General features: G+C 46.0%; 1 protein-coding gene across 1 annotated transcript in view; it reads right to left on the bottom strand.

Annotated features, from left to right (window-relative positions):
- Positions 1-941: 941 nt before the first annotated feature.
- The window catches only part of LOC122923024 (general receptor for phosphoinositides 1-associated scaffold protein-like), a 65,109-nt gene continuing 48,218 nt past the window's right edge, over positions 942-17,832 (bottom strand). The window contains exons 5-8 of the mRNA XM_044273811.1: positions 6,563-6,656; positions 5,456-5,522; positions 2,236-2,302; positions 942-1,378 (exon numbers count right to left, since the gene is read on the bottom strand). Coding sequence (XP_044129746.1) covers positions 942-1,378; positions 2,236-2,302; positions 5,456-5,522; positions 6,563-6,656 — 665 coding nt within the window. The remainder of the gene's footprint in view (positions 1,379-2,235; positions 2,303-5,455; positions 5,523-6,562; positions 6,657-17,832) is intronic.

Genomic DNA, 17,832 nt, shown 5'->3' with positions numbered 1-17,832 from the left:
GAACTGGTGGCAGTTACCTGGGCTGAGTGTGTGCTGTTTTCACTGCGGCAGTGAAAAGGCTCTCTCATCTTGTTGCCTCTCTGTGCCCACGTGGACAGGAGGTATGTGTGTAAACTATACCAGCCTGACCTTACGTGCTCCTCTGGAGGGAGTAACTTCACATTTTTGGTAAACCCTGTGATCATACCAGGTCTCGTGAGCCCGACGTGGTTGACGTCAAGTGGTCACGAGGTGTGGTATTCATCACACCGCCACCCTCTGTAAGGCGTGCCCCTATCATAAAGTAATTAACCCCTCTGAAGCTGTCCACTGGGTCAGGGACTAAGAAGTTTATGGCGGTGGTCTGGTTTTGGATGTGGGGGAAGATGGAGAGGGAGAGAAGGGACAGTTATTTGTTTTAATAAGGAGGAGCTCCGAGTCCGAGAAGGGACAGTTATTTGTTTGGATAAAGGGGTGCTCCGAGTCCCCAGAACTCAGGCCAAGCACTCATGCTCAGTGTGCCACAGCCCATATCGCCACACAATGGGGAGTGTGTTGCATACATAAAAACTGACAGAGCTTTAGTTACTAGATTTCGTGTGTGGCAGGTTCCCCTGGCATTTAAGGAGAGGTGCTGCAGTGTCTCGGCTCTTGCACTATACAGGAAGCAGGAATCTATAGTGCTTTGAACCAGAACAAAATCGTTCACTGTGCAGCAGTGTCCGTCCCGCTGGCTTGGGTACTCCTCCGTAAACCTTTGAAGAACAGAATTCACTTGAAGAACGCGTGTCATAGAAAAACCTGCCGTTTGGCACCCACCACCTTTGCAAACATTTTAATGAAAAACAAAAAATGGTATAACGTTTAACAATAAAGTCTAACAATTCAAATACAAAGATTTTCACTCTTCTCCAGAACAATAAATAACTTAACTTAAACTTTTTATATAAGTAGGGGGTCGGCTAACGAGGACTGGCATCCTCTTCTAAAATTCTGTTTAGGCCAGGGACAAACTTCAGAAGCCTTTTCTGAAAACTTGTGTTTTTCTTCCTGGGTAAAGAGACAAAGGTACTCTGCTCCTTGGGCATCTCCCAGTTCGTAGCAGGACTTGTACACTTAACACTCGAGCTGCGAGTTAGTGGAGACTTGTAAGGCTTGATTGTGCTTTTGTTGAGAACGGTGTGAATATCATCTGTAGAGTTGGAGCTGAAGTAGCAGGTCTGATAGACCGCTTCCTCGTTATCCTCGGCTGTGCTCAGGCAGCTTGCGCTGCTGCATATACTTCCAGTGGCCAGGGTACTGGGGAGTGGAACTTTGGTACATTGTGGAACTGTCCCGTAAATGTATGACCTGATGGATTCCAAGGTGTCATAAACACTGGGGTCCTTTACAACAATGCCTGGAAGACAGAAAATGATTGCATGAGAAAACAACAAACTGAACTACAACATGGCAAAGTGGACTTGCCTGAGCACAACATGTCTCAACGTTAACCTCAAGTCAAAGTATATTATTCAACTGAAACAAGTATTGGCCTTGTCTCCTTTGGTGGCATAAATAAGCCCATTATGACAACCTAGGGCATAGTTAACCGAACCTTTTATTTTTATTTTTTTAAACTATTAGAACCTGGTTCAACTTAGTCCAAAAACACCTCAAGACATGGCAGCAACGTATGCAAACATGTGTCATCTGTTTGGAAACCCTAAAAAACTGCCGTCTCCAAACATTTTTCCACTCCTTATGATGAGAGCTAGGAAATTCCACCCGTGAGTGCGTACTGGTGTTGTACAAGAAGTACTGCAGCAGATTTAGTTATAAAAATAAAGAAAAAGACAGCTGATAATATAGACAATATAGAAAGAAAAAGGAAAGCTGTGCAGTTACACCAGCCTGTTACCACAACCATCTGTGGTAAGACTACGATTTCCGATTCCCAGCATGCACCCTTGCTTGGCTGTTCTCGGAACTCCCATAGAAGTGAAAGGAGCATGCTGGGAGTTGTAGTTTCGCCACAACTGGGAGTGCCAGCAGTTGCGGACCCCTACATTACACCATATGAAAGAATTGGTTGCTACTCCAACATTTTATCTAATTCAATTTGCCGACCAATGAAGTGAATTCGTAGCAGAATGAAATTATAATCGCACAATTCAGTCCTTCATTAAGACCGATATGGATAGAAGCAGCGACAGAAGGGTCTATTCAGCAGGAAGAACTGGAGTGTAAGCTTTAGATTGTAACCATGTCACTTACCATGTAACAGTCTATGCTCCTGCACCATTAGTGAGCGATATTCTTCCCATTTCTGATATAATGTTGGCTTTAAGAACGAGAAAGAAACCAGTAAGTTCAGAGCAATGGGAGGAAATAGTACAAAGTAATCAGCGGCGAGCTGCTAGGTCGACTTTGGAACCTGAGGAGTGTTTTCTTATTGGGTTATATAATAAAATTAAAGGGGTTATCCCATGAGTAATGTAAAATCTGATCTAGTACATGACAATCTCTTTCTAACAAAGGTAGACCCCGCGCTGACCCTCACATGGATCTGGTGATCTCCTCCTTGATTGCTCGGATAGATTTCTTTCTAGCAGGCAGCTCAGGGATAGTGTCCTTTCTGCCCCAGCAAGCTGGACTGATCATTTAAAAGGGTTTGCCGAGATTTGTATACTGATGACCTATCCTCTAGATAGGTTATCAGTATCTGATCGGTGAGGGTCGGACACCCAGAACCCTCTCCGATCAGATGTTTGAGAAGGCACCCACGGCTCCTGTGAGGGCCACAGCCTTCTCTCAGCTTTCCTTGGCCAGTGACAACATGTTCATCTATCATCATGTCACCTAGGGGCCACCATAAAATGAATGGGACCAGTTCAGGTCTGAAGTCACTTTGTGAGGGTTACATAATAGAAACCACCCAAACCCCATTCTATAAACTACACCCCCCAAGGTATTCAAAACTGATTTTACAAACGCCATTAACCCTTTAGGTGTTCCACAAGAGTTCATGGCAAATGGAGATAACATTTCAGAATTTAGTTTTTGGGCTCATTTTCCATTTTTTTAAGTAACAAAGCAAGGGTTAACAGCTAAACAAAATGCTATATTTATTGCCCCGGTTCTGTAGTTTGCAGAAACACCCCATATGTGGTCGTAGAATACTGTACGGGCACACGGTAGGGCGTAGAGGGAAATTAATGCCATACGTTTTTTGGAAGGCAGGTTTTGCTGGACTGGTTTATTTACACCATGTCCCATTTGAAGCCCCCCTGATGCACCCCTAAGGTAGAAACTCCATAACAGTGACCCCATCTAAGAAACTACGGGATAGGGTGGCAGTTTTGATGGTACTAGTTTAGGGTACATATGATTTTTGGTTGCTCTATATTACACTGTTTGTGAGGCAAGGTAACAAGAAATAGCTGTTTTGGCTCAGGTTTTTATTTGCTATTTACAACATTCATCTGACAGGTTAGATCATGTGGTATTTTTATAGAGCAGGTTGCCACGGACGCGGTGATCCCTAATATGTATACTATTTTTTTTATTTATGTAAGTTTTACACAATGATTTCATTTTTGAAACAAAAAAAATCATGTTTTAGTGTCTCCATAGTCTGACAGCCATAGTTTTTTCAGTTTTCTGGGCGATTATCTTATTTAGGGTCTCATTTTTGTTGGGATGAGATGGCGGCTTGATTGGCACTATTTTGGGGTGCATACGACTTTTTGATCGCTTGCTATTACACTTTTTGTGATGTAAGGTGTTTTTTTTACAGTGTTCACCTCAGGGTTTAGGTCATGTGGTATTTTTATAGAGCAGATTCTTACGGACGCGGCGATACCTAATATGCCTAGTTCACACAATTGTTTTTTTGCGAGTGTACGGGCCGTTTTTTTGTGTTCCGTATACAGAACCATTTATTTCAATAGTTCCGCATTAAAAACGGAATGTGTTCCGTAAGCATTCCATTTCCGTATTTCCTTTCCGTTGGAAGATAAAACATGTCCTATTATTGCCTGCAAATCATATTCCGTGGCTCCATTCAAGTCAATGGGTCCGCAAAATAAACGGAACACATACGGAAATGCATTTGTATGTCTTCCATATCCGTTTGGTCTTTGCAGAACCATCTATTAAAAATGTTAGGCCCAGACCAATTTTTTCAATGTAATTACTGTATACTGTATATGCCATAAATGGAACAGAAACACAACGGAACTCAAAAACGGAACAACGGATCAGTGAAAAACGGACCGCAAAAAACTATAAAAGCCATATGTTCGTGTGAACTAGGCCTTAGTCTGAGAGCCATAGTTTTTTTTTTTTTTTTTGGGGGCCATTGACTCATGTAGGGGTTCATTTTTGGCGGGATGAGGTGACTGTTTGATTGGTACTATTTTGGCGTACATACGACTATTTTATCACTTTTATTACCTTTTTTGGGACGTAAGGTGGGCAAAATGTCAATTTCATCATAGTTTTTTTTTTTTTTTTTATGGTGTTCACCATGTGGGGAAAGTAACATGACCAATTTATAGATCAGGTCGTTATGGACGCGGTGATATCAAAATTGTGTATGGAATTTTATTTTTTCCATTTTTAATCAGTGATAAATGTGTTTATTTTTTTTATCCAGACCCACTTGGTTCTTGAAGATCCAATGGGTCTGATGTCTGTATAGTACAGTATACTATGTAAAGTGAAAATACAGTACAGTACACTAGAAGTCTGATCAGCACCATGGACAGCCGGACACCTGTGAAGGCGTCCGGTTGCCATGGTAACCATCACTCGCTGCCACAGTAGAGCAGTGGGTGATGGGGAGGGAGGGGGGCCACGGTATGGAAGGGGTTAAACGCCTCACATCATGTGCTGACACTCTGCAAACCGCTCGGCCATCCTGAGAGAGGGGGCGGGCGGATGATCGTGCACCTGCCCACCCCCCCCCCAGCACACCCCTGATGATCGTGCGGCCCTCCCGCACATAACACAGAGGGCTGCAGGGGTGAATTGACCTGCGGTTTTCAGCGATCGCCGATACGGGGCATTGACCCTGGGTGCCTGCTGATTGATTTCAGCAGGCACTGGGTTCCGATCACCGGCCGCCGAGTGGCGTGATTGGAAATACATAGGACGTAACGGTATGTTCTGTGTCCTTAAGGATCGGGACATCAGGGCGTACCAGTACACTCTATGTCCTAAACAGGTTAAGGGCAAAAAGTATGTGGTGCTACAGATATAGATTTTATTGAATAACTCAGTATCTATGCAAAATTTTTAAGAACAAAAGTATTCAGATCCAGGTGCTGGTGGGAAAAATGTAGAATATTTGTCGAGGGACAATGTGTTTAACAATGTGTATTATATTGCATCAGTTTATGCTCAGCCATACAGCCCAATGGACCAGACATAGATCAATAGGCAATAGCACAGCCACAAGGGAGACATATAGGCGTTACTGACAGTCACTGACCTTTAGATACTGTAGTCTGGCCTCCAGTACCGCTTTTTGGATGGCAGAACCATAGACAATCTCCAGCCTGTTAGACAACACAAGAGAATGAATCCACAGTCACATAAAATGTCCAACTTACAAGGAGACGGCACCAGTGGAATCCTGAAGCCTCGCACAAATACAGTTTATTCTAAGTCACAGATAAGATAAATGAATCCAATATATCAGTAATCGACTCCGCTCCGAAAATCAGCAGCCATGTCAAGGCGCTCAGCTAGCCACTGATTGAATAATTAGGCTCACAGCTAGAACTCCCAAATGTCATAAAGAAAAGGGATAGGAGAGGGGCTGCCCAGAAACGGATCAGGCTACTTTCACACTTGCGTTTTTGCAATTGTAATACAACCGTCTGCATCCGTTATGAACAGATCTGATTGTATTATCTGTAACATAGCAGCGACGGATGCAACATTAAAACCATTGTATGTCAATGGGGGACGGATCAGTTTTCTATTGTGTCCGAGAAAACGGATCCGGCATAACCCACAACTCAAGTCAATGGATGGATCAGTTTTCTCGGACACAAGCTTGCTGCGGATTGCTCTCCGGTATGGAAACGCAACCAAAAGGAACGGAAGGCATTTTGGAGCATTCCATTCTGTTCACTTTTGTTCCCATTGACAATGAATGGGAACAAAACGGATCCTCTGCCGGATCTCAATAACAGAAAGCGTATACGCTAGTGTGAAAGTAGCCTTAGTTAGAATTCTATGGTGACTGTTGCGGGTCCGCCATTATGGGCATTACTATGGGAGCCAATACTTGCACTGAGGGACCAGTAAATTCAAGATATGACCACTCTGCTAAAGACTTGGAAAACATCTATGGCATCAGCTGTGCTCGTCACATGTAGCCATCCCTCTCACCAATTTGGCAAAACGAGGGACGGTGACATCATTTTACCTTCCACCACTGGCAGCAAAAGGCTAGAAGTACCCAGCGATGTACAGGAAGTTTCCAAATACATATGTGGGAAGCAAGAACTGGCCACGTTCCCAAGTGCTTTGGACTAGATGTAAAATAGCACATTGTTCTGTAACTGGAAAAATGTAATAAAAATCCTACCTGATTTTATTCCCAGATGCTTTACTCAGTTCGACAATGTCTTTGTGCCTGACTCCTTCCATGTTCAGGCCATTTACACCAGCAATGATATCACCTAATAAAACATAAGACATTTACATGGAGGATGTACTAATCCCCTAGGGGACAGAGGGGTAAAACGTAACATTTATGGGAAATGCTTCTAAAATAATAGGCGCTAAAGGAGAAACCTCTAAGACAAACCAACATAAGACAGCCCAAAGGGCCTAAACTAGACATACACAGTATGATGACAAATTATACTGAGCAAAACAGGAACGTTCCCACCCATGTTGGATGGCGGAATTTCTTTCATGTTGCTGATGTCAAACGATGGACATTAATGATGTGTCGCCCTACTGGATCGGTGCCAGCGTAAAAGAATCGGGAGCCAAAAGCCCTAGGAAGCCCTACTAGAGGGGCAGGGGCTAATGCGCCCTACCTGTCTATACGAGGTACTAGCCCCGCAAGGGGCGTCCCGTCCGTATACCTATCCCTATCAGAGGCGGAATCCCTAGTACACCCTATTCAGGTAACTCCCGACGTGTCACGTTTCATTCAGTGAACTCTTCAGGGGAGATGTACTTATGTAATGTCAAGCAATGGATGGGGCTTGCATTACAAAACAAAAAATGGTAAGGGGAGGATTGATAGAGGATATTCAAGAAAAACGCAGGTGGTTGGACAGTCGGACTGAAGCCACCTTGAATAGCTACAACAACCCACTTAGCTTAACCACTACAGGACCGCCGTACGCAGGATTGCGTCCTGCCGGTGGCCCTGCTCTTCTGGGTGGACGCATATACGCGTCCTCCCGCGAGAGCCGAGATTTCCTGCGCGCGCTCACAGGAACGGAAGGTAACCGAGTGGATCTCCAGCCTGCCAGCGGTGATCGCTCGCTGACAGCTGGAGATCCGAATTTTTTAACCCCTAACAGGTATATTAGACGCTGTTTTCATAACAGCGTCTAATATACCTCCTACCTGGTCCTCTGGTGTCCCTTTTGTTAGGATCGACCACCAGAGGACTCAGGTAGGTCAGTACAGTCGCACCAAACACCACACTACACTACACTACACTACACCCCCCCCCGTCACTTATTAACCCCTTATAAACCCCTGATCACCCATGATCACCCCATATAAACTCCCTGATCACCCCCCTGTCATTGATCACCGCCCTGTCATTGATCACCCCCCTGTCAGGCTCCGTTCAGACGTCCGTATGATTTTTACGGATCCACGGATACATGGATCGGATCCGCAAAAAGCATACGGACGTCTGAATGGAGCCTTACAGGGGGGTGATCAATGACAGGCGGGTGATCACCCATATACACTCCCTGATCACCCCCCTGTCATTTTTCACCACCCTGTCATTGATCACCCCCCTGTAAGGCTCCATTCAGACGTCCGCATGATTTTTACGGATCCATGGATACATGGATCGGATCCGCAAAGCACATGCGGACGTCTGAATGGAGCCTTACAGGGGGTGATCAATGACAGGCGGGTGATCACCCATATACACTCCCTGATCACCCCCTGTCATTGATAACCCCCCTGTAAGGCTCCATTCAGACGTCCGCATGCGTTTTGTGGATCCGATCCATGTATCCATGGATCCGTAAAAAATCATGCGGATGTCTGAATGGAGCCTTACAGGGGGGGTGATCAGTGACAGGGGGGTGATCACCCTGATCACCCCCTGTCATTGATAACCCCCCTGTAAGGCTCCATTCAGACGTCCGCATGTGTTTTGTGGATCCGATCCATGTATCCATGGATCCGTAAAAGATCATGCGGATGTCTGAATGGAGCCTTACAGGGGGGGTGATCAGTGACAGGGGGGTGATCACCCTGATCACCCTGATCACCCCCTGTCATTGATAACCCCCCTGTAAGGCTCCATTCAGACGTCCGCATGTGTTTTGTGGATCCGATCCATGTATCCATGGATCCGTAAAAAATCATGCGGATGTCTGAATGGAGCCTTACAGGGGGGGTGATCAGTGACAGGGGGGTGATCACCCTGATCACCCCCTGTCATTGATAACCCCCCTGTAAGGCTCCATTCAGACGTCCGCATGTGTTTTGTGGATCCGATCCATGTATCCATGGATCCGTAAAAAATCATGCGGATGTCTGAATGGAGCCTTACAGGGGGGGTGATCAGTGACAGGGGGGTGATCACCCTGATCACCCCCTGTCATTGATAACCCCCCTGTAAGGCTCCATTCAGACGTCCGCATGTGTTTTGTGGATCCGATCCATGTATCCATGGATCCGTAAAAAATCATGCGGATGTCTGAATGGAGCCTTACAGGGGGGGTGATCCGGGAGTCTATATGGGTGATCACCCCCCTGTCATTGATCACCCCCCTGTCATTGATCACCCCCCCTGTCATTGATCACCCCCCTGTCATTGATCACCCCCCCCCCTGTAAGGCTCCATTCAGACTTTTTTTTTGGCCCAAGTTAGCGGAAATTTTTTGTTTGTTTTTGTTTTTTCTTACTAAGTCTCATATTCTACTAACTTGTGTCAAAAAATAAAATCTCACATGGACTCACCGAACCCCTCACCGAATCCAAATGCGTAACATTTTTAGACATTTATATTCCAGACTTCTTCTCACGCTTTAGGGCCCCTAAAAAGCCAGGGCAGTATAAATACCCCACATGTGACCCCATTTCGGAAAGAAGACACCCCAAGGTATTCCGTGAGGGGCATATTGAGTCCATGAAAGATTGAAATTTTTGTCCTAAGTTAGCGGAAAGTGAGACTTTGTGAGAAAAAAACTCAAAAAATCAATTTCCGCTAACTTATGCAAAAAATAAAAAATTTCTAGGAACTCGCCAGGCCCCTCATTGAATACCTTGGGGTGTCTTCTTTCCAAAGTGGGGTCACATGTGGGGTATTTATACTGCCCTGGCTTTTTAGGGGCCCGAAAGTGTGAGAAGAAGTCTGGGATCCAAATGTCTAAAAATGCCCTCCTAAAAGGAATTTGGGCCCCTTTGCGCATCTAGGCTGCAAAAAAGTGTCACACATCTGGTATTGCCGTACTCAGGAGAAGTTGGGGAATGTGTTTTGGGGTGTCATTTTACATATACCCATGCTGGGTGAGAGAAATATCTTGGTCAAATGCCAACTTTGTATAAAAAAATAGGAAAAGTTGTCTTTTGCCAAGATATTTCTCTCACCCAGCATGGGTATATGTAAAATGACACCCCAAAACACATTCCCCAACTTCTCCTGAGTACGGCGATACCACATGTGTCACACTTTTTTGCAGCCAAGGTGGGCAAAGGGGCACATATTCCAAAGTGCACCTTTCGGATTTCACAGGCCATTTTTTACAGATTTTGATTGCAAGGTACTTCTCACACATTTGGGCCCCTAAATTGCCAGGGCAGTATAACTACCCCACAAGTGACCCCATTTTGGAAAGTAGACACCCTAAGGTATTCCGTGAGGGGCACGGCGAGTTCCTAGAATTTTTTATTTTTTGTCACAAGTTAGCGGAAAATGATGATTTTTCTTTTTTTTTCTTTTTTCCTTACAAAGTCTCATATTCCACTAACTTGCGACAAAAAATAAAAAATTCTAGGAACTCGCCATGCCCCTCACGGAATACCTTGGGGTGTCTTCTTTCCAAAATGGGGTCACTTGTGGCGTAGTTATACTGCCCTGGCAATTTAGGGGACCATATGTGTGAGAAGTACCTTGCAATCAAAATGTGTAAAAAATGGCCTGCGAAATCCGAAAGGTGCACTTTGGAATATGTGCCCCTTTGCCCACCTTGGCTGCAAGAAAGTGTCACACATCTGGTATCACCGTACTCAGGAGAAGTTGGGGAATGTGTTTTCGGGTGTCATTTTACATATACCCATGCTGGGTGAGAAAAATATCTTGGTCAAATGCCAACTTTGTATAAAAAAAATGGGAAAAGTTGTCTTTTGCCAAGATATTACTCTCACCCAGCATGGGTATATGTAAAATGACCCCCCAAAACACATTCCCCAACTTCTCCTGAGTGCGGCGATACCAGATGTGTGACACTTTTTTGCTGCCAAGGTGGGCAAAGGGGCACATATTCCAAAGTGCACCTTTCAGATTTTGCAGGCCATTTTTTACACATTTTGATTGCAAACTACTTCTCACACATTTGGGCCCCTAAATTGCCAGGGCAGTATAACTACGCCACAAGTGACCCCATTTTGGAAAGAAGACACCCCAAGGTATTCCGTGAGGGGCATGGCGAGTTCCTAGAATCTTTTATTTTTTGTCGCAAGTTAGTGGAATATGAGACTTTGTAAGAAAAAAAAATAAAAAAATTAAATCATCATCATTTTCCGCTAACTTGTGACAAAAAATAAAAAGTTCTATGAACTCACTATGCCCATCAGCGAATACCTTAGGGTGTCTACTTTCCGAAATGGGGTCATTTGTGGGGTGTTTCTACTGTCTGGGCATTGTAGAACCTCAAGAATCATGACAGGTGCTCAGAAAGTCAGAGCTGCTTCAAAAAGCGGAAATTCACATTTTTGTACCATAGTTTGTAAACGCTATAACTTTTACCCAAACCATTTTTTTTTTTTGCCCAAACATTTTTTTTTATCAAAGACATGTAGAACAATACATTTGGCGAAAAATTTATATATGGGTGTCGTTTTTTTTTGCAAAATTTTACAGCTGAAAGTGAAAAATGTCATTTTTTTGCAAAAAAATCATTACATTTTGATTAATAACAAAAAAAGTAAAAATGTCAGCAGCAATAAAATACCACCAAATGAAAGCTCTATTAGTGAGAAGAAAAGGAGGTAAAATTCATTTGGGTGGTAAGTTGCATGACCGAGCGATAAACGGTGAAAGGAGTGTAGTGCAGAAGTGTAAAAAGTGCTCTGGTCATGAAGGGGGTTTCAGCTAGCGGGGCTGAGGGGGTTAAATGCAGGCACAGCAGTGGGTAGTGCCTGCCAGAGTCCAGGTCTGACCCTAGGATATATACAATCCAATTTGGCTGTCAGCAAGGAGTGCCTACCTGTCAGCGCCTTTTAAATGTACCAGGTCTCGCGCCAGTGTTCCCGATCCGCCCAACTTCCGGTCACGTGACCAGTGGAACGCAAGAAAGTGGGCCGGCATTCCACAGCGCAGCGTCCTAGAGCCTGCAACGCCAGTGACGACGACGCAAATCACGTGACAAAGCACATGATCGGACAAAGCCGGCCCTGGAGCGCAGCACCGACAGCGCGCCACGCCCACAAACATACAGACCATAGCAGGAGCGGTTATATATGTAATCAGGAGGCGGGACTAAATACTTAGCGGCCACAGTGTCTGACAGTAAATTCAGACAACAAAGGAAGCATGTGGGGCCCATGATAGAAGGGAACCCCTAGTAACAATGCTGATGTTTAATAAACCGAGCTATTAGAGGCAAGCTTGAGAAGACACCAACCTCAGGTGGAGCTAGCTTGCTAATTACCACGAAGACCTAAAGATAAAGAAGTAAAAAGAAGGAAAGGAAGGGGGGAGGGGGAGGGAACGGATTCATATATAATAACTAAAATTCAGATGCTCATTTAAGCCCAATGGGGCCATTTTTTTAAAATAATAAATCCAACGAGTCTCACGCTGAAGAATAGCGTGGTCCCAGTCTCCCCCACGTCTTGGGGGGAAAATCCGATCGATGCCCATAACTGAAATACGGGCTTTCCCATTGTGGATGTGATTAGCCACAGGAGTGTCTTTGGCCTTAGATATATCATTTAGATGTTCCCCAATTTGTCTGCGGAACTCGCGGATGGTCTTGCCCACATACCCTCTGCAACACTCACATGTCAGAAGGTATATCACTCCGCGGGTTTGGGGTGAATAGAGTATTCTTTGCCTGCGACTACACTGCTGAAAACCTTCCCAGTTTTCAAATAAGGGCAGGCAATACAGCCGCTACACCTATAGCAACCTTTCACATTAGATTTTAACCATGTGGAATCCGACAGAGAGGGGGATATGAACTCACTGGATACCAGCCTGTCATGGAGACTGCGGCCGCCACGATAAGTGAGGTGTGGATATTCACCCACTACCTCTCTCAAGTCGGGATCCAGTAGAAGAATGCCCCAATTTTTCTGAAAAATCTCCGATTTCACTTGACGCCCTATCATAGGTCGTAACTGGGCAGATAAGTTTTGAAGTCTGCACTGAGCTGGGTTTAGGAGTAAGAAGAGTCATTCTATCTACATGAAGTGCAACCCAAACGCTCTCCTCAGAACTTTGTCCGGGTATCCTCGCTGGCGAAACCTAACACGTAGGTCAGCCGCCTGCCTAATAAACTCACGCTTAGTGGAACAGTTCCTCCTAAGACGGAGGTACCATCCATTAGGGATACCTTGCTTAAGTGGGAGAGGATTACTACTCTCCCACCTAAGTAGGGCATTAGTAGACGTCGGTTTTCTATACACAGATGTCTCGAATTCACCAGTGTTTTGGAAACAAGGACATTGAGAAAAGGTAGCTGTTTACCCATCAACTTCACAGGAAAAATGCATACCAATGTTATTATCATTGAGCATCCCCACCAACGTACGGAACGATGGTTCACTTCCGCTCCATATGATGAAGATGTCATCAATGTACCGCGCCCACAAGCCCACTTGGTCCATGAGTATAGACCAGTCCTCCCTGAAGACCAGGGTCTCCTCCCACCAGCCCAGGAACAAATTTGCATACGATGGGGCACATGAACTCCCCATCGCTGTGCCCCTGAGCTGGTGGTAGATCCTCCCATTAAAGGTGAACACATTACTGGTCAGAGTGAATTCCAATAGGGAGAGGACAAAAAGCGTGGTACTGACATCCACGGGTACTCAAAAAGTGTTCCACTGCCCTTATACCGAGGGTGTGGGGAATGCTAGAATATAAAGCCTCCACATCAATGCTTGCTAGCATACTCTCATCCTCGATGTGGATCCCTTCTAGCTGTTTCAACAAGTGCGTGGTGTCATGGGTGTAAGAAGGGAGTGCAGTAACAAAGGGCGCCAAAACCCGATCTACATAAATCCCCACATTCTGGGAAAGACTGCCCACCCCCGACACAATGGGACGCCACTTCAAGGGGTGCGTCCCCTTGTGAAACTTTGGAAGAGAATAAAAAGTTGCCAAACTGGGATGGGTAGGTAGCATGAAATTGTATTCATCACCCATAATGATCTGTGAAAACTTGGCCTCATCAAAGAAGGTCTTCAATTGTGCTCTGAACTTTTCCAAAGGGTTATGTGCCAGGACCTCGTATGTGGATGAGTCCCTCAGCAAGGCCTCGCACATAGCACTGTATTGACCGTGGTCCATAACCACTGTGTTACCCCCTTTGTCTGAGGATTTGATCACAATAGAGTGATCGTTCTCAAGATTAGAAATAACATTGGCCCGGGCCCCGTCAATATTGGAACAGTGCGAGGGGCGTAAATCCTCAATCTGTTGCGAGACCGTGCTGAGGAAAACATCCACACACGACAACTCACCAAAACTAGGTGGCATTTTATTGCTTTTAAGCTTCAGATTAGTAAAAGGTCCCTGACCTTCCTGCTGTTCAAATTCTCTATCAAGACCATACAGAAGACGCACGTCCGCTAGAATGTCCAAGGGAATGCCCAATTCACGGCACTGTTTCTTTTCTTGTAACTTATAGAATGTGTGCCAGCGGAGCTTGCGAACGAACAGATTTAGGTCTTTAATAACATCAAATTGATTAAAGGAAGGACTTGGTACAAAAGAGAGACCGAGTTGGAGGACCTCGCTCTCAATTGGGTTATGGGGACGAGAGGAGAGGTTAACAACCTGAGGTCCTAGGGGTTTGGAGGTGGCTGTGTGCGACTGCGCAATGGATAGGTCTGTGGAGGATTGGGTTGGCTCTGATATTGGCCAGTGTGGCGAAACCAACCTCGCCACTGGGTTTTGGAGAGGGCTGTTTAAAAGCCTCTTCCCTCAGGATTATGGCCCATAGTAACTGTAAAGGAGAAGACAGACCGGCCGCACAGCTTAAATCTGTCTGTAGAATTGTATTTTATGTTATTATGCGTTCGGTTAAATTGTATGTTATGTGAGGGCACCCAGATAGCTAATATTATTGTATTCATGTATTCTGAGTGCCATTCACCTAATGATATGCACTCAGACTTGAGCTATCTGGGGATATGTTACATGTCTGTGTTTGCTGTGGGGGTGTGCCATTGTGTGTTTGGGTGGTGATTCCTGTCCTGTTGTCTCCACATGTGTATTGGTGATCTCCCCTTTGTCCTGAGAGATAATTGGATTGTGTTTGGTCGTCTCCGGGACAGAGGGGAGGAAACCATGATGCATTGTGGGGATATGTTGTATCTGTCCTGTATCTGCAACAAACTGTAATAAAAACCAGGCTGGGTGTGCCAGCACTTCAGACCACTGCTTGACCCTGATCACGGAGCCTTGTCTCGTCATTGGGGGGATTCCATGTATGCTGTTGGAGACTGATTGCCAGGAGTGTAAGCTGACGGATACGCTTTTCCTGTTCGTCTGCCGGCAGCTACTTGCGAGGTTCCAGTTTGAAGTGCTATTTTGTATCCAGTTCGGGAGGTTGGTGTTCTGCAGTAGCTGTGCCTGTCTCTCGGAAAGGGGCTTATTGCCTAAACAGATTTTAACCCCTTGTCTGCGGAAACGGTGCCGTTACATTGGTGGCAAGCAGCGGGATCGTTCCTACAGCCAGAAGGACAGCTACAGGAGACATCATTTCTTTGGATTCTACAATTTAAGGGCAACGTATGTCCCAGTACAGCGACCCTAAAAGCACCAGGATGGAACCAGCAGTGTTATACGAGGAGGAGGACCTGGATGGCCGGGATGCATTAAGGAAAGGCATCTGGTACCAGGCCCTGGATAATGTACAATACCAGCGAGGTGAGAGTCTCCCCAGTGAAGAGCAGCGGTTGCAGAAGCAAGTGGCCCTGCGGATGTCCTTCCTGGGAGAGCAGCCCCTGGAGGAATGGGTGATAGAACTACAGCACCGGGTATGGCAGGAGCTATGGCTGGAGGATGCCTACCAGGCGCTTTGGTGGTATGTGGCACAGTTTATACCCTGGACAGCTGAGCATGACAAGCCAGAGGGAGAGGAGTTTGATGGTCCTGGCTTGTTATGGGAGTCCTTTGCAGAGCCTGACTTCGGGAGCCCTGCACAGTCCAGACTTCAGGACATTTTCTATGAGAGGGAGGCTAGGCATGAGTGGGATGACCCCCATGAAGTAGAGAAAGACCTGGCTCACCTAGCAACCCTGGAGTGGGAACTGGAGCAGGACTACCGAGATCTCTTCCACTCCATTGGGACGGCTCAGCAGGACGGTAAGGTGACAGACCCAGATCCAGACCCATTGTCACGGAATGTGTACAGGTAACAAGGCAAAGCAACATGTATAAACGACTCGCTGGATCCAAAAACTAAGGAACCAAGGGAGACCCCTGCAGAAGACCTGGCACTTTCCCTGGCTGCTCAGCCTATGCAAAGATCCTAATGGTGGAGGTTTGCATATCCACGAACCTTGACTATAAAGCCCTGAGCACCCTACTATAGTGAGGGGACACGACCACCGGCTCCCTACACAAGACACGGAGGGAGTCAGGGTCATCTGGGATCCAGCAAACAGATATTAACATATAAAAGTACACTTAGCTTTGAAGCAAACAGGAGGACAGATCAGCGTGCACACACACTCCAGGAAGAAATATAAGCCGCCCCGAAAAGCATTCTGGGGAGGCATTTAAAGGGAAGCAATTAAGACATGACAGCTGAGAGAGGCTGACGAGAGGAGGAGCTGAATACCACAACACAGAAATTCAAGGAGGAGGTTCTGAAAGGCCTCTGTCAGAGCTTCTCAGCTGTCTGGTTGTGACAGTACCCCTCCCTCTACGAGTGGACTCCGGACACTCAGAGCCCACCTTCTCAGGATGGGACCTATGGAATGCCCTGATGAGACGAGAGGCCTTAATGTCCGTCACTGGGACCCACATCCTCTCCTCAGGACCATACCCCTCCCACTGAACAAGGTACTGAAGAGAACCGCGGACAAGACGAGAATCCACAATCCTAGAGACCTGAAATTCAAGATTCCCATCAACCATAATCGGAGGGGGAGGCAAAGGCGAGGGTACAATGGGTTGAACATAAGGTTTCAATAAGGACTTATGAAAAACATTATGGATCTTCCAAGTCTGAGGAAGATCAAGACGGTATGCAACAGGATTGATGACAGACAGGATTTTGTAAGGCCCAATAAACCTAGGACCCAACTTCCAGGAGGGAACCTTCAATTTGATATTCTTGGTAGACAACCACACCAGATCACCAACATTCAGGTCCGGACCAAGCACACGTCTCTTATCAGCCACACGCTTATATCTCTCACTCATGCTCTTTAGATTATCTTGAATCTTTTGCCAAATAGATGACAAAGACGAGGAGAATCTGTCCTCATCAGGTAAACCAGAAGACCCCTCTCCCGAGAAAGTCCCAAACTGTGGATGAAACCCATATGCACCAAAAAATGGTGACTTATCAGAGGACTCCTGACGACGGTTATTTAAAGCAAACTCAGCAAGGGACAAAAAAGAACACCAATCCTCTTGATTCTCCGCCACAAAACAACGCAGATATGTCTCCAGATTCTGATTGACGCGCTCTGTCTGGCCATTCGACTGCGGGTGGAAAGCAGAAGAGAATGACAACCGAACCCCCAAGCGAGAACAGAAAGCCTTCCAGAATCTGGAAACAAACTGCGTGCCCCTATCAGAGACTATGTCTGAAGGAATACCGTGCAACTTGACAATGTGATCAACAAATGCCTGCGCCAGCGTCTTAGCATTGGGCAAACCAGGAAAAGGGATGAAATGCACCATTTTGCTAAAACGGTCCACCACCACCAGAATCACAGTCTTCCCCGAGGAACGAGGCAGGTCCGTGATAAAGTCCATGGACAGATGTGTCCAAGGACGGGAAGGAATGGGTAAGGGAAGGAGAGGACCTGATGGTCGTGAATGAGGGACCTTGGCACGAGCGCAAGTCTCGCAGGCTGCCACAAAACCCTCAACCGACTTACGAAGCGCAGGCCACCAGAATCTCCGAGCGATGAGATCCAGTGTGGCTCTTACCCCCGGGTGCCCAGCAAGGACCGTATCGTGGTGTTCTTTAAAAATCTTGTGTCTTAAAGCGAGAGGCACAAACAACCTCC

The sequence above is a fragment of the Bufo gargarizans genome, unplaced genomic scaffold (genome assembly GCF_014858855.1).
Source record: "Bufo gargarizans isolate SCDJY-AF-19 unplaced genomic scaffold, ASM1485885v1 original_scaffold_1162_pilon, whole genome shotgun sequence".
Taxonomy (NCBI): domain Eukaryota; kingdom Metazoa; phylum Chordata; class Amphibia; order Anura; family Bufonidae; genus Bufo; species Bufo gargarizans.
The sequence above is the reverse complement of the archived record's forward strand: the minus strand, read 5'-3'. Positions and strand labels throughout refer to the sequence as shown.